The sequence below is a fragment of the Scyliorhinus torazame genome, chromosome 5 (genome assembly GCF_047496885.1).
Source record: "Scyliorhinus torazame isolate Kashiwa2021f chromosome 5, sScyTor2.1, whole genome shotgun sequence".
Lineage (NCBI taxonomy): Eukaryota > Metazoa > Chordata > Chondrichthyes > Carcharhiniformes > Scyliorhinidae > Scyliorhinus > Scyliorhinus torazame.
Genome location: NC_092711.1, coordinates 95829014 through 95853846, shown reverse-complemented (window position 1 = coordinate 95853846; position 24833 = coordinate 95829014). Strand labels below are relative to the sequence as shown.

Below are 24833 nucleotides of genomic sequence, written 5' to 3'. Positions count from 1 at the left end.
AAAATCAAATTCCCAGTCAACAAATTAAAGGATCACATGACGTGACTTTTAATACAACAAACAAACAAACTAGAAGCTACTTTAACTCGGAAACCTACACATTCAACTATAAACTAGAACTTTGCCCTTTTACATAGCCTACAATCACACTCCAAGATTATAGTTGCTCTGTCCTGGAAGTTGAAACTTAATTGTCTCAGAACCTGTCCAAAGTGATGATTCATTCCCGAGGATTTACTTCAGTTCTTCGACCAAGACACTGTGGAAAAAAGGGAGAATAGAATAGAATGTGAACTCGCAAAATACATAAAAATGGACTGTTAAAGCTTCTGTGGCTACGTAAAAAGGAAACATTTTGCTCAGACAAAAGGTTTGTCCGTTCCAGATAGAGTCAGGAGAATTTAGAATGAGGAATAGAGATCCCTGCAGCCACCTCGTTCAACACTCTGGGATGTGGATCATCAGCTTTTGGGGATTTATTCACTTTCAACCCCATTAATTTCTCCAGTGCTACTTTTTCACCAATACTAATCTCTGCCAGTCCCTTGGTTCTCTGGTGTTTGGGGGACAATTTCTGTATCTTCCTCTGTGAAGACAGACACACTTTGTTTAGTTTATCTGCCATTTCCTTACTCCCCATTCTAAACTCTCCTGTCTCTGCCTGGAATGGACCCACATTGGTCTTTGCTAATCTTTTCCTTTTCACATTCCTGTGGAAGTTTTTCCAGTCGGTTTTTATGTTTCTCGCCATCAGTTTCTTGGTCCTTCTTTGCTGAATTCTAATGGATCTCATGGAATCTTTAACTTTTCTTGTTAGCCACGGTTACATCACTTTTCCTCTTGGATTTTTGTTCCTTAAAGGAATCTATATTTGTTGTATATATGTGAAATAAAAGTCGCAAAAATCCCAGAGGACCATCGGCTGCTCTCCCCTTTGATAGAGAGAGAGCTGACTGGAGGTGATTTAACCGGAGGGTCAGCACACCTCAGGAGAGGGGCCTGGTTGAGAAAGCGGGGCCTTCATGAATAAACTCAGCCTCTACGGGAGTTAAATTCTCACTGTTGGCGTTGCTCTGCATCATGAACCAGCCGTCCTGCCAACTGAGCTCACCGACCCTCTGATAAATATGTAATAATTCCTTAAACATGAGGTATTCCCTGTACCAATCAGTTTCCCAGTCCACCTCAGACAACTTGCCCCTCACACCCTGATAGAATTTTTCTGTGAGGAACACCCAGATAAATTATACAAAAGAACCGTGTAACCACCAGGGCCCATCTCCATGGCAATGTGGCTTTGGGGGTGGGGGGGGTTTGAAACAGGAATAGAAACTAAATATCTTCAAACTTCCAAACACCCTTTCACTCTGTGATCCTTGTGTAATTTGAAGCCAGGTATTAGCAACAAGGCTCAAAGAGCATCAGCCCATTGGAGGCAAAGTGGTGAGACCGGCCTGTCCAGCAGAAAGAAACCCTCCGACCACCCCACTGACCACCTGTCAGAATGAACAAAATACAGTCCTGGGTGTAGAGCAGAAACAATAACAGCAGAATCCAACCCATGTAATCAATTGTGAAACTGTTGGCGTCACAGCAGGTGCGATAAAACATGCACTCCAGTCTTACATTGAGAGGTGGACGGCGTCTCCCCAGTGTGAACTCGCTGGTGTCTCCGCAGGTGAGATAACCGAGTGAATCCCTTCCCACACTGAGAGCAGGTGGACGGTGTCTCCCCAGTGTGAACTCGCTGGTGTGACTGCAGGTTGAATACTCGAGTAAATCCTTTCCCACACTGAGAGCAGGTGAATGGCCTCTCCCCAGTTTTTGATTTTATTTATTATTGTCACATGTATTAGTATACAGTGAAAAGTATCGTTTTTTGCATGCTGTACAAACAATGCATACCGTACATAGGGAAGGAAGGAGAGACTGCAGAATATAATGTTACAGTTATAGCAAGGTGTAGAGAAAAGATCAACTTAATACAACGTAGGTCCATTCAAAAGTCTGATGGCAGTAGGGAAGAAGCTGTTCTTGAGTCGTTTGGTACGTGACCTCAAACTTTGGTCTCTTTTTCCTGACGGAAGAAGGTGGAAGAGACTATGTCCGGGGTGTGTGGGGTCCGTAATTATGCTGGCTGCCTTTCTGAGGCTGCGGGAATTATAGATAGAGTTAATGGATGGGAGGCTGGTTTGCGTGATGGATTGAGCTACATTCACAACCTTTTGTAGTTTCCTGCGGTCTGGGGCAGAGCAGGTTCCATACCAAGCTGTGATACAACTAGAAAGAATGCTTTCTATGGTGCATCTGTAGAAGTTGGTGAGAGTCGTAGCTGACATGCCAAATTTCCTTAGTCTTCTGAGAAAATAGAGTCGTTGGTGGGTTTTCTTAACTAGAATGTCGGCATGGGGGACCAGGACAGGCTGTTGGTGATCTGTACACCTAAAAACTTGAAGCTCTCGACCCTTTCTACGTCGTTCCCATTGATGTAGACTGGGGCATGTTCTCCACTACACTTCCTGAAGTCGATGACAATCTCCTTCATTTTGTTGACATTGAGGGAGAGATTATTGTCGTCGCACCAGTTCACCAGATTCTCTATCTCATTCCTATACTCTGTCTCGCCATTGTTTGATATCCGACCCACTACGGTGGTGCCAGCAGCAAATTTGAACATCGAGTTGGAGGTGAATTTGGCCACACAGCCATAGGTGTATAAGGAGTATAGTAGGGGGCTGAGGACACAGCCTTGTGGGGCACCAGTATTAAGGTTGATCGTGGAGGAGGTGTTGTTGCCTATCCTTACTGATTGTGGCCTGTGGGTTAGAACGTTCAGGATCCTGTCGCAGAGGGAGGAGCCGAGGCCAAGGCCATGGAGTTTGGAGATGAGTTTCGTAGGAATGATGGTGTTGAAGGCTGAACTGTAGTCGATAAATAGGAGTCTGACATAGGTGCCTTTGTTGTCTAGGTGTTCCAGGGTAGAGTGCAGGGCTATGGAGATGGCATCTCCTGTGGACCTGTTGTAGAGGTAGGCGAACTGTAGTGGATCAAGGGAATCCGGGAGGCTGGAGTTGAGTCGTGCCATGACTAACCTTTCATAGAATTTACAGTGCAGAATGAGGCCATTCGGCCCATCAAGTCTGCACCGGCTCTTGGAAAGTGCACCCTACCCAAGGTCAACACCTCCACCCTATCCCCATAACCCAGTAACCCCACCCAACACTAAGGGCAATTTTGGACATTAAGGGCAATTTATCATGGCCAATCCATCTGACCTGCACATCTTTGGACTGCGGGAGGAAACCGGAGCACCCGGAGTAAACCCACGCACACATGGGGAGGATGTGCAGACTCCGCACAGATAGTGACCCAAGCTGGAATCGAACCTGGGACCCTGGAGCTGTGAAGTAATTGTGCTATCCACAAAGCTACTTCATGGTGACGGATGTCAGAGCCACTGGACGATAGTCATTTAGGCACGCTGCTTGGTGTTTTTTTGGTACAGGGATGATGGTCGTCTTCTTGAAGCAGATAGGGACCTAAGATTGTTGTAAAGAGAGGCTGAAGATGTCTGCGAATACCCGCACCAGCTGATCCGAGCAAGACCTGATTGCTCATCCGGGTACCCCATCCGGGTCAGTGGCTTTCTGTGGGTTGACCTTCGAGAAGGCTGCTCTGAGTGTGCACTCCCTGGTGTCTCCGCGAGTGAGATAACTGAGTAAATCCTTTCACTCACTAAGAGCAGGTGGATGGCCTCTTCCCAGTGTGAAGTCGCTGGTGTGTCTGCAGGTTGAATAATTGAGTAAATCCCTTCCCACACTGAGGGCAGGTGAACGGCCTCTCCCCAGTGTGAACTCGCTGATGTTTCCGCAGGTTGGATGAATCAATAAATCCCTTCCCACACCGAGAGCAGGTGAATGGCCTCTCCCCAGTGTGAACTCGCTGGTGTGTCCGCAGGGCGGATAAATGTGCAAATCCTTTCCCACACTGAGAGCAGGTGAATGGCTTCACCCCAGTGTGAATTCGCTGGTGTGACTGCAGGTTGGATACTTGAGTAAATCCTTTCCCACACTGAGAGCAGGTGAATGGCCTCTCCCCAGTGTGAATTCGCTGGTGTGTCCGCAGGTTGGATGAATCACCGAATCCCTTCCCACACTGACAGGTGAATGGCCTCTCCCCGGTGTGAACTCGTTGGTGTGTCCGCAGGGTGGATGAATCACTGAATCCCTTCCCACACTGAGAGCAGGTGAACGGCCTCTCTCCAGTGTGACTACGTCGATGAGTTTCCAACTCTGATGGGACTCTGAATCCCTTCCCACATTCCCCACATTTCCACGGTTTCTCCATATTTTGGGTCTCTTCGTGTCTCTCCAGGCGGGACAATCAGTTGAAGCCTCGTCCAGAGACACAACACGTGTACGGTCTCTCCCCACTCTGAATGTTATGTTTTTCAGGCTGTGTAACTGGTTGAGGCTCTTTCCACAGTCAGTTCACTGGAACACTCTCACTCGGGTGTGTGTTGTTAGGGTCTCGGTGCTTTTCCAGTTACACTGATGTTTGAAATCTTTAGCTGACAGTTCAGGCAAACATTTCTCCTTCTTGATTCAAAGGCTGATGATATTCAAGCTCCAGAGAATCGGGTGACTGTCAGATCGCGATGTAACGTTTGAGATTTCTGTCCGTAATTCCTCCTCATCTAATATCCTGTAAAAACAATTTTAAAAATTCATCACTGTCAGTACAGGATAGAAACTCAGAACAGACAATTCTAGTTTCTGTGTCACATTTTTTCCTCTCTCTTATTCCCTGAAAGCTGTAAATCTCCATCCCACACACTCTCCCCATCATTCTCACTCTGCTGTATCTAATATTCACCCTCCTAATTCTCCTGAAGGTGCTGATTCAGGCTGATTGACAGATCCATGCTCACAGCTTCCTGTCCAGGAGATCACAACAGGTATGAGCTGCAGTCGGCCATTCGGCCCAGCGAGCCTGAACCATTCAATGGGATCATTGGCTGATCTACCACGGCACCGTTTTCCCACATTATCCCTCATTTCACAGTGGTTAGCACTGTTGCTTCACAGAGCCAGGGTCCCAGGTTCGATTCCCGGCTTGGGTCACTGTCTGTGCGGAGTCTACACGTTCTCCCTGTGTCTGCGCGGGTTTCCTCCGGGAGCTCCGCTTTCCTCCCACAGTCCAAAGATGTGCAGGTTAGGTGGATTGGCCATGCTAAATTGCCCTTAGTGTCCAAAATTGCCCTTAGTGTTGGGTGGAGTTACTGGATTATGGGGATAGGGTGGAGGTGTGGGCTTAAGTAGGGTGCTCTTTCCAAGGGCGGCACAGACTCGATGGGCTGAATGGCACTGTAAATCCTCTGGGGTACAGAATTTCAAAGCTTCACCACATCCTCGAGAAAATAAATCCCTCCTCATCTCAGCTTTCTCTCTATTTACCTGCCAGTTCCCCATAACCCTCGGCACGTTCATCGATCAGATATCGGTCTGTGCCGGGGCGTCGGGCATATGGTGCGGGAGTAGCTGCTTCTCCGCAGGTTCTGGTGCCACTCACCTGTAATCTGATCTTTGAATTAATATTGTTATCATGTCCCTGGAAGACGTCAGGGTTCAGTTTCGTAGGATTATGCCAAAAAAAGTGAAGAAATCTGTTGACAAAACAGCGCAGGTGGATTCAGCAGGAGTAGATCCGCCTTTTCAACATGGCGGCCTGACCCTCAGTAGGTCTCTCGACCCCGCGTTCTCCAGGGCTCTCTGGGAGGCAGCGAAAAGGATGACAGCCAGCATTATCCATGTTACTGACCAGAGGTGGAGTGTGCTGACTCAATATTTCTGTCCTCATGAGGAGAAGCTGCAAAACGCCATGAAGAGGCTCGAAAATCTGGGCAGCACGGTGGCGTAGTGGATAGCACAGCTGCCTCACGGAGCCAAGGTCCCAGGTTGTATCCCAGCTCTGGGTCACTGTCCGTGTGGAGTTTGCACATTCTCCCCGTGTTTGCGTTGGTTTCACACCCACAAACCAAAGATGGGCACGTTAGGTGGATTGGCCACGCTAAATTGCCCCTCAATTGGAAAAAATGAATTGGGTACTCTAAATTTATTTTAAAAAAAGAAAAAAAAAAGACTCGATGAACTGGAGGAGAGAATCCTGAACGTTCAGCAAGATGCCTCCGTCGAAATTCAATCCTTTGAAAACCAGCCGAGTGACTGGCGGAGGTCCTGGAGGATTGGGAGAACCGAGCATCGGAGAAAGAACATCCGAGTCGTCGGCCTGTCAGAAGGTGTGGAGGGTAAGGCTCCCGTTAGGTTCTTTGAGGACTGGCTGCCATGCTGGGCGCCACGGTAGCGCAGTGGCTAGCACTGTTGCTTCACAGCGTCAGGGACCCCAGTTCAATTCCCAGCTTGGGTCACTGTCTGTGCAGAGTCTGTATGTTCTCCCTGTGTCTATGTGGTGCTCCGGTTTCCTCCCAGAAGTCCCAAAAGACGTGTTTGTTAGGTGAATTGGACATTCTGAATTCTCCCTCAGTGTACCCGAACAGGTGCCGGAGTGTGGAGACTTGGGGATTTTCACAATAACTTCATTACAGTGTTAATGTAAGCCTACCTGTGACAATAATAAAGATTATTATTATAATGTAAGCCTACTTGTGACAATAATAAAGATTATAATGAATGGGCCAAAGGCCCTCTTTCCATGCTGTAAAATTCTACTACTCTAAAGATAGAGGTGGTAGAGGGAGGGAGGGAATGACTTTATATAGAAACTGCCAAAGCCACAACATTCACCAGCTCTGAGGACACACCTTAGCTCCCTTTCCAATCTGAAAGCAGCCTGAGCTGGATTTACATTCCCCTTAATTGATCATTGCTGGGTGATAATCCTGTACTTCCTCACCTCACACCACTGTGACAGCACCTTCACTACACAGACTGCAGCAACTGACCAAACATCACCTTCCCAGTTCTTCCTGAAGGCACCGCCTTCCCAACCTGGCCCCTTGCCTGAGGTGTGGTGATCCACATCTCCGCCGGTCAGCTCTCTCCCGGGACCAGGCCCTTGCTCACAGCCGCCATCTTGGGGAAGCAGAGCGCATGCGCTGGCTTCTTGGTGACGCAACAGCTGGTGGGCGATACCTGAAGGTTTCTGTTTCCAGCCGGGTCCTAGTGCCCGCCAAAGATTTAGGGATACAGGTTTTTAAAATGTTTCACTCACTCTCAGGCTGCAGCTAATGTTTGTGGCCTGGAGGTGTCTCTGGATTACGTAGACATTCAGGGTGAGAGGCTGCAGCCTCTATATAGCTACCTGAAGGGGGTTATACAACGCTTGATTACATTTCGTGGTCCTTTCCAGTCCATTATCAGGATGTTTGTGTGATATTTTCTGACCCTCAGTTTGCTTTTTCTTTATTTAAAATACATTTCAGGAGAAGGCTTACTGGTGATTTTTAAATTACTAAAGGTTATTTATTATCACACTATTTCCCTGGATGTTTGAACATCTCAGTCTCTCGTCTCTTTCACACTCACTGATGTATATACAGGAATTAGGTACAGATCACGTTGAAGCTGTAATGATGAAGAGGTCTGTTTTCTTGTTGAGCTGATCCTTTAGTTGGAGTGAAGCGTTTTTAGAAACAAATAATTCTCACGAGGGTCTGAAGCTTCTTGTAGACGAATATCCAGGAGGTTGGTTCTCAGGTGGACTTGGAAGCTGGAATAAGTTCAGTCCTGTGGCTGCACTGGGAGACATTCAGCTCTGCGGGTTCAGCTGGTTCCTGGTGCTTCAGATGCTTCTCACACACATATTTGCTTTGTTCAGAGTTTATTGTACGCATCCCTGACAATTAACTGCAGAGTTAAAACTCAGACCCAGAACACCCCGATACAATAGCAGTTTACGGTGCTCACTCACGCTTATCTCTGTCCCAGTTCGAGCTCATTCTCCTCAGAGTCAGTGAACATACAGTGCAGAACGAGGCCATTCGTCCCATCGAGTCTGTACTGACCCACTTAACCCCTGACTTCCATCCTGTCCCCCGAACCCAATCATCCCTCCTAATCTTTTTGGACACAAAGGACAATTTAGCATGGCCAATCCACCTAACCTGCACATCTTTGGACTGTGGGAGGAAGGCAGAGCATTCGGAGGAAACCCACGCAGACATGGGGAGAACGTGCAGACTCTGCACAGGCAGTGACCCAGCAGGGAATCGAACCTCGGCGTTGTGAAGCCACAGTGCTAACCCATATGCTACCGTGCTGCTCCTGTGTTCAATAGGGCACTTGGAGGCCAACAGTCCAGAGATTTCATATTCCTCAAATGATGGTTTATCCTGACACAACGAGACTTTTAAACTTCACAGGTGGCTGCAAGGTTCCCTCATTCAGGTCCGTGTTTAATTAAATATTGGTCACAGAATCGAATATTGCCGCAGTTTAATGTCCATAATAACCCGTTAAGTTCAACCATCTTGGCAGTTTGTGGATCTTACAATCTGTAATATCTAGTATCCTTGTGATGAACGTGGCATCTTGAATCTACTCTTGGATCTGGTTAAAACAGTGCATTGTAACCGGGTGGGATGGGCGGCACAGTAGCACAGTGGATAGCACTGTTGCTTCACAGCTCCAGGATCCAGGTTCGATTCCCAGCTTGGGTCACTGCCTGTGTGGAGTGTGCACGTTCTCCCCGTGGGTTTCCTCCGGGTGCTCCGGTTTCCTCCCACATGTCCCGAAAGAATGCTGTTAGGTGAATTGAACATTCTGAATTCTCCCTCTGTGTACCCAAACAGGCGCCGGAATGTGGCGACTAGGGGCTTTACACAGAAACTTCATTGCAGTGTTAATGTATGTGTACTTGTGACAATAAATTTTATTATTATTATGGAGGGGGTGGGTGGTTACTCTGGCTGCCGACGTCTGTTCTGTGGTCTTGTCAATTCCCAGTGGCCCTGCAGAGGGAGCATGCGGCACCCACCGGAATGCTTGACACCTTCCACAACCAGTGGACACCTCAGTGGACAGAGTGTTTCAGAGACACTGGGAACAATGTTCTGGTTCAGTTAGAAAGGTTCCCGACACTTTTGTTGGGACTTCTAGCTGATTTTGGTCTTTTATTTTGACTGGACCACATGCTTGGGGAAAGCAAGAGAGGAAAGAAGGTTCGATAGAAACTAGAATGATCTGTTGTGAATTTCTACCCTATTCTTACCGTGATCATTTTTGTAAACTTCTATTTCAGGTATCAGAACGGGAGGATTGCCAGCCTGGCAACACAAACTAAATATAACATCAAGGTCTGACAGTCACTCAATTCATTAGGATCTAAATATCACAGACTGTCAATGTGCTTGTCTGTTCTGACTGTGGGAAGAGATTTCAAACATCAGTGTGACTGGAAAAGCCCCGAGACACACACACACCCGAGTGAGAGTGTTCCAGTGAACTGACTGTGGAAAGAGCTTTAACCAGTTACACAGCCTGAAAAATCATTGTTTCCTATTGTGGGAGAGTCTAGGACAAGAGGGCATAATCTCAGAGTAAGGGATCTCAAATCTAGGACAGAGATGAGGAGACATTCTTCCATCAGAGGGTAGTGAATCGTGGAATTCTTTAGCTGGGCAATCCTTCTTTATCTGGGAATCAAACTGTTGTCTAATTGTCCCGGCAGTTACCAGGCTCCTGTGAACTCCTCCAGCTGCTATTTTAACACAGACTTCAACAATCTATTTTAAGTAGGTTTCTATTCAATTAATTCATTGTGACTGTCCATAACCACACTTGCAGTCTAGAAACTTAAACCAGCTGCTTTACATTCAATCAGGAACATCACAGTTTTACACCAATCTCTGATTTGACAGCACGTTTCCAGCATTCACCATTGTTCTTCCTGACTCTAAACGCAGTTGTAAAGGAGCTTCTGTTCCGTGTCTAGGAGCTCTGAACCATGGAAGAGAGCGGCTGGGACACATTTCTCTCACACCTCAGGATTAACCCACACGGGTACTTTGCTGTCAGTGAAGAGAGATGAGAAAGACCAAAGTGGTGTTTGTCCCTCTCAGTGTGACCCTGAAGGACTGTGTCCAGGCTGAAGTTCTATTCCTGCCTTGTGATCCTCCCCCAGATTGTCCTTTCTGAACTCCAGACAGGTGATGTTCAACACTCAGGTGGGAAAGACAAAAACCTACAACGTTTCAAACCAAGCTTATTTATTTCACATTTATTCAGAATATTAAACCTCATCAACAGATTAAGATTGTCACAGGGAAACTGATTCACTCTTGAACATGATTAACAGCATCAATAAAGGTAGAATCCAAAATTTGTAGTCGCTTGTGAACTCGCTGGTGTGTTAGCAGGTGGGATGATTGAGTAAAAATCCCTTTCCACAGACATTACAGGTGAACGGCCTCTCCCCACTGTGAACTCTCTGGCGTGTCAGCAGGTTGGCTGACTGACTGAATCCCTTCCTACACACAGAGCAGGTGAACAGCCTCTCTCCAGTGTTGACTCGCTGATGATTCAATAGGTTGGATGAACGAGTAAATCCCTTCCCACACACTGAGCAAGTGAACGGTCTCTCCTCACTGTGAACCTGCTGATATGTCAGAAGCTTGTATGAACGTGTGAATCCCTTCCCACATTCAGAGCAGGTGAACGGTCTATCCCCTGTATCAAGTTGCTGGTGTATCAGAAGGTTGGATGAATTAATGAATCCCTTCCCACAGTCAGAGCAGGTGAATGGTCTCTCCCCAGTGTGAATTCTCTGGTGGTTCAGTCGGGCAGATGGACAGCTGAATCCTTTCCCACACACAGAGCAAGTGAATGGCCTCTCCCCAGTGTGAGCATATTGGTGTGTTAGTAGACCCTTTTTGTTTTTAAAGTTCATCTCACAGTCAGGACAGTTAAAAAGTTTGTTATCAGAGTGAACAAGTTGATGTGTCTGCAGGTGGGATGACTGAATGAATCCTTTCCCACACAGGGAGCAGGAGAACGGTCTCTCCCCAGTGTGAATACGTTGATGTGTCAGCAGATCCTTTTTACATTTAAAACTCTTCTCACAGTCAGGACATGTAAATGGTCTCTTATCAGTGTGAACAAGTTGGTGAGTCACAATGTGGGATGACCGACTGAATCCCTTCCCACAAACAGGGCAGGTGAATGGCCTCTCCTCAGTATGAACTCGCTGGTGTGTCAGAAGTTTCAGAAGGTTGTATGAATGGGAGAATCCCTTCCCACAAATGGAGCAGGTGAACGGTCTATCCCCAGTGTTAATGCACTGGTGAACTTCCAGTTATGATGGGTAACTGAATCCCTTCCCACAGTCCGCACATTTCCACGGTTTCTCCATGGTAGGGTGAGGGTGAGGGTCTCTCCCGGTTGAAGCTTTGACACACACAAACAGGCGTTTAATTTCTCCCTGCAGTGAATGGTGTGACACTTTTTTTGAGGCTGTGTAACTGGTTGAAGCTCTTTCCACAGTTAGATCATTGGAACACTCTCACTGGGTGGGTGGGGGCGGGGTGGATGGCGGTCTCGGTGCTTTTGCAGTCACACTGCTGAAACAGAACAAACATTTCGAACATAGATCATAGAAAAATACAGCACAGAACAGGCCCTGCGGCCCACGATGTTGTGCCGAACCTTTGTCCTAGATTAATCATAGATTATCATAGAATTTACAGTGCAGAAGGAGGCCATTCGGCCCATTGAGTCTGCACCAGCTCTTGGAAAGAGCACCCTACCCAAGGTCAACACCTCCACCCAACACTAAGGGCAATTTTGGACACTAAGGGCAATTTATCATGGCCAATCCACCTAACCTGCACATCTTTGGACTGTGGGAGGAAACCGGAGCACCCGGAGGAAACCCACGCACACACGGGGAGGATGTGCAGACTCTGCACAGACAGTGACCCAAGCCGGAATCGAACTTGGGACCCTGGAGCTGTGAAGCAATTGTGCTATCCACAATGCTACCATGCTGCCCTTAAGAACAAATGAACCTACACGATATCATTCTACCATAATCCATGTACCTATCCAATAGTCCCTAATGTTTCCGACTCAACTACTTCCACAGGCAGTACATTCCATGCCCCCACTACTCTGTGGGTAAAGAACCTACCTCTGACATCCCCCCTATATCTTCCACAATTCACCTTAAATTTATGTCCCCTTGTAATGGTTTGTTCCACCTGGGGAAAAAGTCTCTGACTGTCTACTCTATCTATTCCCCTGATCATCTTATGAACCTCTATCAAGTCGCCCCTCATCCTTCTCCGTTCTAGTGAGAAAAGGCCTAGCACCCTCAACCTTTCTCGTAAGACCTACTCTCCATTCCAGGCAACATCCTGGTAAATCTCCTTTGCACCTTTTCCAAAGCTTCCACATCCTTCCTGAAATGAGGCGACCAGAACTGTACACAGTACTCCAAATGTGGCCTTACCAAAGTTTTGTACAGCTGCATCATCACCTCACGGCTCTTAAATTCAATCCCTCTGTTAATGAACGCTAGCACACCATGGGCCTTCTTCACAGCTCTATCCACTTGAGTGCCAACTTTCAAAGATGTATGAACATAGACCCCAAGATCTCTCTGCTCCTCCACATTGCCAAGAACTCTACCAATAACCCTGTATTCCACATTCATATTTGTCCTTCCAAAATGGACAAACTCACACTTTTCAGGGTTAAACTCCATCTGCCACTTCTCAGCCCAGATCTGCATCCTATCTATGTCTCTTTGCAGCCGACAACAGCCCTCCTCACTATCCACAACTCCACCAATCATCGTATCGTCTGCAAATTTACTAACCCACCCTTCAACTCCCTCATCCAAGTCATTAATGAAAATCACAAACAGTAGAGGACCCAGAACTGATCCCTGGTAACTGGGATCCAGGCTGAATATTTGCCATCCACCACTGCTCTTTGACATCCATCGGTTAGCCAGTTTCAGTTTCAAAGACTGATGATATTCAGCACCTGATGAATCGAGTGACTGTCAGATCTCGATGTAATGTTTGGTTTTGAGTTTTCTGTCGGCCAATCCTCCACTTCCTTGTTCCCCAAAGCTGTAAATCCCCATCCCACACACTCTCCCTCCTCCCTGTGCTGAAATCCAAACCCATCTCACCATCTGCACCATTTCTTTCCTCCACTCCCAGTTTTCTCCCTCCCTCTCCTCTGCCTGGGTCCAGTTCTCCAGCTCCTGTCTGCAGACTGACAATAAAACCAATGGGTCTTATTGGGGGGGTTTGGGTTCTCACCATTGTCCCCGCTCGCAGCGGCTCTCATTCAGCCTCTGGGAGCCGCACTCACTCTCACTGAGGCTGCGCTCAGCCCGGAGCAGCACCGCGCATGCTCCGCACAGAAAGGTGACTTCCGGGGCGGGGTATTTTGGCGTATTAGCGTTCTGGCTCTTGTGATGGAGATAGGGCGTAGTCATCTGTGCCAGTATACTGGGTAACCATTGCGCCATTATTCCATTACGGTCCTCAGCGCAATCATTTGGTTCCGGCACTTTTGATACTGTCCGGTTATTGCACCGAATGGGGCGTCCGCAACAGCGTTTCTCTCTCTGATCGGCCCCTGTTAACGGCTGTCATCTGTTTCGGAGGCGATATGAAGCAGGGCGCCTGCGCGACCCCATCTTGCTCGGTGGCCATGTGCAGTAGTGCGCGTGCGCGGCCATCCTGGAACCGGAAGCCGGAAGAGAGAATCTTGTGAATTTCTCTCCTGGGCTGAGAGTGAAATTAGTTTGGAAACTCCTTTAGAAAGAGGAGGATTTACAAACGGGAATTTCAAACCAAACATCACATCATCATCTGGCAGAGTTACTCGATTCATCAGGACCTGAATATCATCCACCTTCGAATGTGGGAGGTAAAATGTCTGTCTGTCTGGACAATGATTTCAGATATCAGAGTGACTGGGAAACTTTTAATGACCATTGCAGGTTAAATTTGAGACTAATTACACCGATCACATTGGGGAAGCTAAATAATTTGCTACTGTACTATTATGTATGCAGGTAAATTAACTCGTGTGTTTAAATAACTATATTAACTATATATAAGAACATAAGAACTAGGAGCAGGAGTAGGCCATCTGGCCCCCTCGAGCCTGCTCCACCATTCAATGAGATCATGGCTGATCTTTTGTGGACTCAGCTCCACTTTCCGGCCCGAACATCAGAATATCAACTATACCAGCTAAAATGGGCAGATCACTTAACTGTGTTATTAGTCATGATGTGGAGATGCCAGCGTTGGACTGGGGTAAGCACAGTAAGACGTCTTACAACACCAGGTTAAAGTCCAACAGGTTTGTTTCGATGTCACTAGCTTTCGGAGTGCTGCTCCTTCCACAGGTGAATGAACCTGAGGAAGGAGCAGCGCTCCAAAAGCTAGTGACGTCGAAACAAACCTGTTGGACTTTAACCTGGTGTTGTAAGACTTCGTACTGTGTTATTAGTGGTAGTTATGAGGTCAATTTTGGTTAAAGTTTGTTGTTCGTGTTGCATTTTATTCAGCATCGTATTCGCTGAACAAGTAGCTATTCAGCCTAATCCCAATTCCCAGCTCGTGGTCTGTAGCCTTGTAAGTTACGTTAATTCAAATTGTTTTTAAATGTTGTGAATGTTTCAGCTATCCTTTCAGTTAGTATGTAATAGAGCCTTGTCACCTCTGGGGGAAAGAAAATTCGCTCTAAACCTCCCGATTCTTCCTTAAATCGCTGCCCCTCATTATGGATCCCTCAATCAAAGGAAATTTGACCTTCCTTATCAAATCTATTTAGATCCCTCAGAATTTTATACATTTAATTTAGGTTTCCCCTCCATCTTTTCAGTTCCAAAGAAAACAACCCCACCCTATCCAATCTTTATTCAGAGAAACTTTTCTCAATTTCTGGCACATGTTTTTAAATCCCCTCTGTACTCTCTCTAGTGCAATCACATCCTTCCTGTACTGTGTACAGAAAACTAGCTCTGATCAAACTCGCCCTGTCATTTATCGTGCAATCATTTGCCTTGTTTTCCTTACCACTTTCTTCCTCACTATAAAGCTCACAACTATTAGGAAAGTATTTTTTGTATCATCAGCAATCTTCTTATTCATGTCCTTACATTTAAGTTCAAATCAATAATACAAAGCAGGAATGAGGGACCCGGTATTGAGTCCTGTGAAACTCATTGGAAACAGCTTTACTTTATTCTTTCTGGGATGTGGGCGTCACTGGCAAGACCAGCATTTTTTCCTCATCCCTAATTGCCCTTAAACTGTGTGGCTTGCTGGGCAATTTCAGAGGACAGTTTAGAGTTAACCACAGAAGTGAATGTGATGGGTTTTAAAACAGTCAACAATGATTTCATTTTCACACAGGGCCTGGCTTTCAATTCCAGATTTATTAATTGAATTTAAATTCCACCCTCTGCCAGGGTGGCATTCAAACATGTGTCCTCCCTGGGCCTGTGCACCACTAGTCCAGTGACACTGTGCCACCATCTCCCAGTCACAAATACACCCAGGGTCCATCAATCGTCACTTGCTGTCATTGAGGTATTTTTTTAATCCAATATCTAACTTGCTCTTGGATCTCATAAGTTTTTATTTTCCTGCCCAGTTTGCCAAGTGAGACCTTGTAGATGTTGAGAGAATGTTTCCATTTGTGGGAGAATCCAAAGCTAGGGACCAGAAATACAAGATGGTTGCAGATAAATCCAACCAGGAGCGACGTGTTTACTTGGAACGGTTAGAATGTGGAACTCACTACTGCAGGAAATAGTGTGCCAAAAACTGAAATACTTTTAAAAGGAAACTAGACGAGTGCATGAGAGAGAAAAGAATAGAAAGAGAAACTGAAAGACTGAGCTGAGGCAGTTGGAATAGGGGGAGATGAGTGTGCAGTATAAACTGGGAGCTGGTTTAGCTCAGTTGGCGAGGCGTTTGGTTTGTGATGCAGAGTGAAGCCAGCAGCGCAGGTTCAATTCCTGTACCCGCTGAGCTTATTCAAGAAGGTCCCACCTTCTCAACCTTGCCACCAGCCTGAGGTGTGGCGATCCTCTGCTTAAATCACTAGCCAGCTCTTCACATCAAAGGGGAAAGCAGCCTATGGTTATCTGGGACTAGGGGGACTTTACCTACCTTTAAGCAGCAGCAGACACTAGTTTTGTTATTGTTATTTAAAGCACAGAAGGAGGCCATTTGCCCCATCGAGGAATTTTCTCCTCATCTCAGTCTTAGCTCTCTTGCTGACCATCATGAAACTGTGACCCCTAATCACTGACAAACCAACTAGTGGAAACAGATTATCCTTCTTTACCCTGTCAAAATTGTTCAGAATTTTGAACACTTCAATTAGGTCACCTCTTAAGCTTCTCTGCTCTAAGGAGAACAAGCCCAATTTCTCTAATCTTTCCTTGTATCTAAAATTCCTCATTCCTGGTATCATTCCAGTAAATCTCCTCTGCACTCTCTCCAGAACTTTAACATCCTTCCTTAAATAAGGTTCCCAGAACTGAACACAATACTCCAATGTGGTCCGACGAGTGATTTGCGGAGGTGCAGCATCACTTCTTTGCTTTTCTACTCTATGCCTCCTAGTTATAAACCCAAGGATGCTTTAAGCCTACTTAACAACTGCTTTAACTTGCCTGGCTACCTTCAGAGAATCATGTATTTGACCCACAAGGTCCCTCTGCTCCTGTACTCCCTTCAAAGTTGTACCATTGAGCCTATATTGTCTCCCCATGTTTCTTCTACCAAAGTGCATTGCCTCACATTTCTCTGCATTGAGGTACATCTGCCAGGTGTCTGCCTATTTGGTCAATCTGTCAATGTCCCTCTGAAGTCGCTCAGCGTCATCACAATTCACTATTCTCCCTAGCTTAGTATCATCTGCAAATTTAGAGAATTTGCCCTCAACACCCACCTCTAAATCATTTATATAAATCAGAAAAAGCAAGGGTCCCAACACTGATCCCTGGGGAGCACCACTAACAACTCCAGTCTGAGAAATGCCCATCTATACCTACCTGCTGTTTCCTATCTCTTAGCCAAATTCAAATCCATGCTGCCAAGGACCCATCAATCCCAACCATTTTAAATTTGCTCACCAACCTGCCATATGGCACCATATTAAATGCTTTCTGAAAGTCCAAATATACAACATCCACGGCACTACCCTCATCCACTACCTGTATCACCTCATGAAAGAACTCAGTTACATTTGTCAGACATGCCCTTGACTAAGCCATGTTGACTGTCTAGTATTAATTTATTTTTCTCGAAGTGTATATTTATCTCATCCCGTATTATGGCCTCCATCAGTTTTCCCACTGTTGATGTCAAGCTGACAGGTCTGTAGTTTCCTGGGCTATCCTTTGCCCCTTTCTTAAACAGCATCATATTTGCAATAGTTGGGCCGAATGGCTTGTTTCTATTCTGTGTCATTCTATTTAACCTTTTTACAGGATATCAGAAGAGGAGGAGGTACAGACAGGAAACAAAAACCAATGACCAAGATCTGTCAGAATCACTCAATTCATCAGGACTTGAATATCATCAGCTTTTGAATGTGGAAGGAAAAATCTTTATTCTGTCTGAGGAATAAGATTTCAAACATAAATGTGACTGAAAAAGCCCCCCCCCCCCCCCCCCCCGCCCCACCCCCCACACACCCCACTGAGTGAGAGTGTTCCAGTGGCCTGACTGTGAAAAGAGCTTTGACCAGTTGCACATCCTGTAAAAACACACCATTCACAGCGAGGAGAAACCGTACACGTGTTCTGTGTGTGGACGAAGCTTCAACTGATCACCCAACCTGGAGAGACACAAGTACTGACGCCACGGAGAAACCGTGGAAATGTGGAGACTGTGGGAAAGGGTTCAATTACCAGTCACGGCTGGAATACCATCGACACATTCACACAGGGGAGAGACCTTTCCCTTGCTCCAATTGTGGGAAAGGGTTCATTCGGTCATCTGAACTTCTGAGACACCAATACACTCACACTGAGGAGAGGCCGTTCTCGTGCTCTATGTGCGGGAAAGGGTTCATCAATTCATCCGACCTTCGAATACATAAGAGAGTTCACACTGGGGAGAGGCCATTCACCTGCTCCGTCTGTAGGAAGGGTTTCAGTCAGTCAGCCCACCTGCTGGCGCACCAGCGGGTTCACACTGGGGAGAGGCCATTCAGCTGCTCCGACTGTGGGAAAGCATTTGTCCATTCATCCCACCTGGTGAGACACCAGCGAGTCCACACTGGCGAGAGGTTGTTTACCTGCTCCAAGTGTGGGAAAGCATTCACTCAGTCATCCCACCTGGTGAGACACCAGCAAGTTCACAAGTGATGACAGGTTGGATTCTGCTGTTATTGCTGTTGTTAATCACAGCCAGGACTGAACCATGTTCATTCTGACAGTTGGTATTTATTTCTACGAATAATAATTGAATTGAAGTTTAATGTTCTGGTTACATATTAAATTCATCAACTTTGTTTCAAGCTCATTGTTGTAGATTTTTGTCTTTCCCACCTGAGTGTTGAACACCACCTGCCTGGATCTCAGAAAGGACAATCTGGAGGAGGATCATACAGCAGGAACAGAACTTCAGCCTGGACACAGTCCAAGAGCATGATGCCTGACCACATCGTGTCCCTGTTGGAAAAATCAAAAATCGCGTTTGTTCTCCATCTGACCGCTTCATGAAATGAAAATGAAAAATGAAAATTCATTTTGTACTGTTTACACTGATCTCCATGGGAACACAGATATTTTGTTTCCTTCCCTCATTTCCAATTTGGTAATATAAGAGTTGTTTCTTCCAATTAATCAATAACATCATATGGTCCTTCCCAATTGGGCTCCCAACCCCACTACTTTTATGAGTGAATTTAACATTTAATGTCTCATTGAGCAATTGTGGTTCTCCCTGGAGGTGCTGAATAGTCAGCATCGATCTTCTCCATTGTCTTTAGCAGGGAAGATGTCGGTTTGTTGGAGGTTCTGAGAGAACTGGCCATAGCTTTGTCGAGTAGCAATGGGGAGTGGGACCCTGGTGGGAACTGGATTGACCGATCACTTATGAGCTGAAATGGTCTGTGAGCGAGGGAGTGAAGTGGATCTGCGCTGTTGGGCTCACTGTGCAGCACGAACCAGCCATCTTGCCAACTGAGCTAAACCGACCACATTATCAACCTTGCCCCTCGCCTGAGGTGTGGTGATCCTCAGGTTAAATCACCACCAGTCAGCTCTCCCCCTCAAAGGGGACAGTAGCCGATTGTTATCTGGGCAATGGTGACTTTACTTAGTTACTGGTTAGTAGGGGATGTGGTAATGTCTTTTCACACCCACAAGAAAACAGAGCTGTTGCCTTACCTCTGCTGTGAAATGTGAACCTTCATCACTCTCTATCCTTTTTAGAACTTCCATCTGGTAAAGATCTGTTCCCGCAGGCGACAATCTCTTTGATCCTGAAGCGGGATAAGGACCCACTGCAATGCGGGTCGTATAGGCCGATCTTGCTCCTCAACGTAGATGCTAAGTTGCTGGCAAAAGTGTTGGCTACGAGGATTGAGGACTGTGTCCCGGGGGTGATTCTCGAGGACCAAACGGGATTTGTAAAGGGCAGGCAGCTAAATACCAATGTGCGAAGGCTCCTAAACGTGATAATGATGCCAACGGTGGAGATAGTGGCAGCTATGGACGCGGAAAAGGCCTTTGACCGAGTAGAGTGGGAGTATCTCTGGGAAGTGTTGCGGAGGTTTGGGTTTGGGGAGGGGTTTATCAGTTGGGTTAAGCTCCTATATAGAACCCCGGTGGCGAGTGTGGTTACGAATCGGTGGAGGTCTGAGTATTTTCGGCTGTATCGAGGGACGAGTTGGGGTGCCCCCTGTCCCCCCTGTTGTTTGCACTAGCAATTGAACCTTTGGCCATGGCATTAAGGGAGTCTAGGAAATGGAGGGGGTGGTTCGAGGGGGAGAGGAGCATTGAATGTCACTGTACGCAGACGACCTGTTGCTGTATGTGGCGGATCCAGTGGAGGGGATGGTGGAGGTCATGCAGATCCTAAGGGAATTTGGGGACTTCTCGGGCTACAAGCTTAATGTAGAGAAGAGTGAGCTCTTTGTGGTGCATCTGGGGGATAAGGGAAGAGGGATAGACGACCTACCGTTGAGAAGGGCGGAAAGGAGCTTTCGATACTTGGGGATCCAGGTAGCTAGGAGCTGGGGGACCCTGCACAAACTTAATTTGACGGGCTGTATCGAGGGATGAGGCAGGGGTACATTGTATATGTTGTGTTACATTGTATATGTTGTGTTGCCCTATTATGTATTTTCTTTTATTCCCTTTTCTTCTCATGTACTTAATGATCTGTTGAGCTGCTCGCAGAAAAATACTTTTCACTGTACCTCGGTACACGTGACAATAAACAAATCCAATCCAATCCAGATGGAGGAGGACTTTAAACGGTGGGACATGTTGCCACTCTCGCTAGCGGGCAGGGTACAGTCGATTAAAATGGTGACCCTCCCGAGGTTTCTTTTTGTATTCCAATTGTGATCACCAAGGCCTTTTTTAAGAGGGTAGGCAGGAGCATTATGGGTTGTGTGTGGGCGAGTAAGACCCTGAGGGTAAGGAGGGGGTTCCTGGAGCGTAGTCGAGATAGAGGAGGGCTGGTGTTGCCGAATCTGGGTGGCTACTACTGGGCAGCCAACATGGCGATGATCCGTAAGTGGGTGATGGAGGGAGAAGGGGCAGCATGGAAGAGGTTGGAGATGGCATCCTGCAAAGGAATGAGCCTGGGGGCGCTGGTGACGGCGCCGCTGCCGCTCTCGCCGACAAGGTACACCACGAGTCCGGTGGTGGCCACAACGCCAGTGGAGACGACATAGTGGAGCGATGGCAGTCTCGGTGTGGTCCCCGATCAGAGATAACCATCGGTTTGTCCCAGGAAGGATGGACGGGGGGTTTCAGAGCTGGCATCAGGCAGGGATTAGAAGAATGGGGGACCTGTTCATCGATGGGACGTTTGCGAGCTTCGGGGCGCTGAAGGAGAAGTTTGGACTACCCCACCTGCACCCTGAGAGGGACAAATAACACATTGGTCTTTCTCATCTCTCTTCACTGACAGCAAAGTCCCCGTGTGGGTTAATCCTGAGGCGTGTAAGAAATGTGTCCCAACCGCTCTCTTCCATATCTCAGAGGTCCTAAACATGGAACAGAAGCTCCTTTACAACTGTGTTTAGAGTCAGGAAGAACAATGGTGAATGCTGGAAATGTGCTGTCAATTCAACGATTGGTGTAAAACTGTGATGTTCCTGATTGAATGTAAAACAGCTGGTTTAAGTTTTCAGACCGAAAATGTCTTTGTGTGACAGTCACAATGGTAGCGCAACAATTACTCACTCAAGTCGAGAAGAGATTAAATCAATCGAAGCTTTATTAAGCAAGACTTGTTCCCCAGCAGCTCAGTTACAGAATGCAGCTGCTGGGAGAACTCGAGCTCTTATACTCTGCCTTCAGGGCGGAGCCAGCAGGCGGCAGATCCGACCAGGACCCGGGACCTGTCAGCCAATAGCCTCTCGGCTTCACAGGTACCATACTACCCCTAATACATACCACCACATTCACCCCTTATTAAAAAAGAACCCGGCGGGGTGGTGGTTCGCATGGTGGTAGGGGTTTACAAGGCTGGTCCTGGAACTGATTTTGTACAGTGGCTATGCATTTAGCCCAACAGTTAACTATGTACAGGTTGTCAGAATTATTTACAAGTTCGTTTTCCTTTTCTTCTTGTGTCACGCGGATTCCACAAGTCGAGCGGGTGCCCCGGTCGTCCTTGTCGATCGCCTCAGCCCTGGTGGTGGTGCAGGTGTTGGCTCGGGCACTGTTGTCTTTGGGAGCGGTGCGCTGTTCGTCCCTGTTTATTTACGCCTGGGCGGGCACGGGAGGAGGACCGATCCACCCGGGAAGGGAGCGGTTGCGGGGTGCGCCCGTGGCAGGGAGGGGGTGATCGGTGTTGGGAGTGTGTGTGTGTTTCCGGCGGGCGCCAGGTCCCGTAGGGAGACCGTGTCCTGTCGGCCGTCTGGGTACGCCACGTAGGCGTACTGAGGGTTTGCGTGGAGGTGAACCCTTTCGACCATTGGCTCCGATTTGTGCGCCCGCACATGTTTTCGGAGCAAGGTGGGTCCTGGGGCTGCCAGCCAGGTCGGCAGCGACGTTCCGGAGGAGGACTTCCTAGGGAAGACGAGGAGGCGCTCGTGAGGCGTTTGGTTAGTGGTGGTACCAGCAGCGACCGGATGGAGTGGAGGGCATCCGGGAGGACTTCCTGCCACCGGGAAACTGGGAGATTTCTGGACCGTAGGGCCAGTAGGACGGTATTCCAGACCGTACCGTTCTCCCTCTCTACCAGACCGTTCCCCCGGGGGTTGTAGCTGGTCCTGTTCGAGGCCATGCCCTTGCTGAGCAGGAACTGACGCAGCTCGTCACTCATGAAGGAGGACCCCCTGTCACTATAGATGTACGCGGGGAAACTGAACACTGTAAAGATGGTGCCAAGGACTTTAATGACTGTGGCCGCTGTCATGTCGGGGCAGGGGATGGCGAAGGGGAAACGGGAGTACTCGTCCACCATGTTCCGGAAGTATGCATTGCGGTCGGTGGAGGGGAGGGGGCCTTTGAAATCCAAACTGAGGCATTCAAAGGGACGGGAAGCCTTTATCAGGTGCGCTCTATCTGGCCTGAAAAAATGCTGTTTGCACTCTGCGCAGATTTGGCAGTTCCTGGTGGCTGTACGGACCTCCTCGACCGAGTAGGGGAGGTTGCGGGACTTCACGAACTGGTAGAATCGAGTGACCCCCGGGTGGCAGAGGTCCTCGTGGAGGGCTTGGAGGCGGTCTGCTTGTCTGTTGGCACATGTGCCGCGGGATAGGGCATCGGACGGCTCGTTCAGCTTTCCGGGACGATACAAGATCTCATAGTTATAGGTGGAGAGCTCAATCATCCACCTCAAGATCTTGTCATTCTTGATTTTGCCCCGCTGTGCATTATCGAACATAAAGACTACCGTCAGTGAGGAGAGTGAATCTCCTGCTGGCCAGGTAATGCCTCCAATGTCGCACAGCTTCCACTATGGCTTGGGCTTCCTTTTCCACTGAGCAGTGGCGGATTTCTGAGGCGTGGAGGGTCCGGGAGAAAAAGGCCACGGGTCTGCCTGCTTGGTTGAGAGTGGCCGCCAGAGCTACATCGGATGCGTCGCACTCGACCTGGAAGGGGAGGGACTCGTCGATTGCGTGCATCGTGGCCTTTGCGATATCCGCTTTGATGCGGCTGAAGGCCTGGCGGGCCTCTGCCGACAGGGGGAAGGTAGTGGACTGTATTAATGGGCGGGCCCTGTCTGCGTACTGGGGAACCCACTGGGCGTAATACGAAAAGAAGCCCAGGCAGCGTTTCAGGGCTTTGGAGCAGTGGGGAAGGGGAAATTCCATAAGGGGGCGCATGCGTTCGGGTCGGAGCCTATCACTCCATTACGCACTACGTATCCCAGGACGGCCAGACAGTTGGTGCTAAATGCATTTTTCCTCATTATCGGTGAGGTTCAGGGCATAAGCGGTCTGGAGGAATTTGCGGAGGTTGGCGTCGTGGTCCTGCTGGTCATGGCCGCAGATGGTTACATTATTGAGGTATGGGAACTTGGCCCACAACCGTGCTGATCAACCATTCAGTCCATCTCCCGTTGGAAGACCGAGACCCCGTTCGTGACGCCGAATGGGACCCTTAAGAAGTGGTAGAGTCGCCCGTCTGCCTCGAAGGCCGTGTACTTGCGGTCACTCGGGTGGATGGGGAGCTGGTGGTATGCGGACTTGAGGTCCATGGTGGAAAAGACCTTGAACTGTGCAATCCGATTGACCATGTCGGATATGCGGGGGAGAGGGTACGCATCAACCTGCGTGTACCTATTTTTAATTTTAATTTTAAAAAATATATATTTTAAAGTTTTCAAACAGAATTTTTCCACTTTACAAATCAACATAAAAATAACACAATAGCTGATTAGTAACATTATTTAAATAAAATAGTGAACGAACAAAGTAACAAAAAATAGTGCTCACACCCCCCCCCCCCCGGGCTGCTGCTGCTGACGATCTATTTTCCCTTAACGTTCCGCGAGATAGTCGAGGAATGGTTACCACCGCCTGGAGAACCCCTGAGCCGATCCTCTCAGCGCAAATGTCATTAGTTCCAGTTTTATGAACCCTGCCATATCATTTATCCAGGCCTCCACGCCGGGGGGTTTCGCTTCCTTCCACATAAGTAGGATCCTTCGCCGGGCTATCAGGGACGCAAAGGCCAGAATATCGGCCTCTTTCGCCTCCTGCACTCCCGGCTCTTCCGCTACCCCAAATATAGCTAACCCCCAGCCTGGCTTGACCCGGACCTTCACCACCTTTGAGATCACCTTTGCCACTCCCCTCCAGTACTCATCCAGTGCCCGACATGACCAGAACATGTGTGTGTGATTCGCCTGGCTTCCCAAGCACCTCCCACACCTGTCCTCCACTCCGAAGAACCTGCTCAGTCTTGCTCCCGTCATATGTACTCTGTGTAGAACCTTGAATTGTATCAGGCTAAGCCTGGCACACGAGGACGAGGAATTTACCCTACTTAGGGCATCAGCCCACAGCCCCTCCTCAATCTCCTCCCCCAGCTCTTTTCCCTTCAGCTCCTCTACCAGCGCCTCCCCCTCGTCTCTCATCTCCAGTAGTAGTCGTCCAGATTCGGCAACGCCAGTCCCCCTCTGTCCCTGC

The 24833-nt window shown here is 48.0% G+C and overlaps 3 protein-coding genes across 4 annotated transcripts in view; 2 read left to right on the top strand and 1 right to left on the bottom strand.

The window, feature by feature from the left end:
* LOC140419035 (uncharacterized) overlaps positions 1 to 24833 on the top strand; it is a 529091-nt gene that overhangs the window by 133241 nt on the left and 371017 nt on the right. The gene's annotated exons all lie outside the window — the stretch shown is intronic.
* Positions 25 to 7102, bottom strand: LOC140419024 (uncharacterized). Of its 2 annotated transcripts, none has more exons than XM_072502742.1 (2): positions 6972 to 7102; positions 25 to 4704 (listed from the first exon to the last, which is right to left on the bottom strand). In XM_072502742.1, exon 2 carries the CDS (start codon positions 4345 to 4347, stop codon positions 3736 to 3738), a length of 612 nt encoding a protein of 203 aa, XP_072358843.1. In that variant the 5' UTR covers positions 4348 to 4704; positions 6972 to 7102; the 3' UTR covers positions 25 to 3735. The 2 variants fall into 2 exon arrangements, with proteins under 2 accessions (XP_072358843.1, XP_072358842.1); XM_072502741.1 differs by having other exon boundaries at positions 6913 to 7098.
* LOC140417806 (uncharacterized) lies at positions 15726 to 18527 on the top strand. The gene is made up of 3 exons (XM_072501262.1): positions 15726 to 15772; positions 17494 to 17512; positions 17716 to 18527. Exons 1-3 carry the CDS (start codon positions 15726 to 15728, stop codon positions 18373 to 18375), a joined length of 726 nt encoding a protein of 241 aa, XP_072357363.1. The 3' UTR covers positions 18376 to 18527.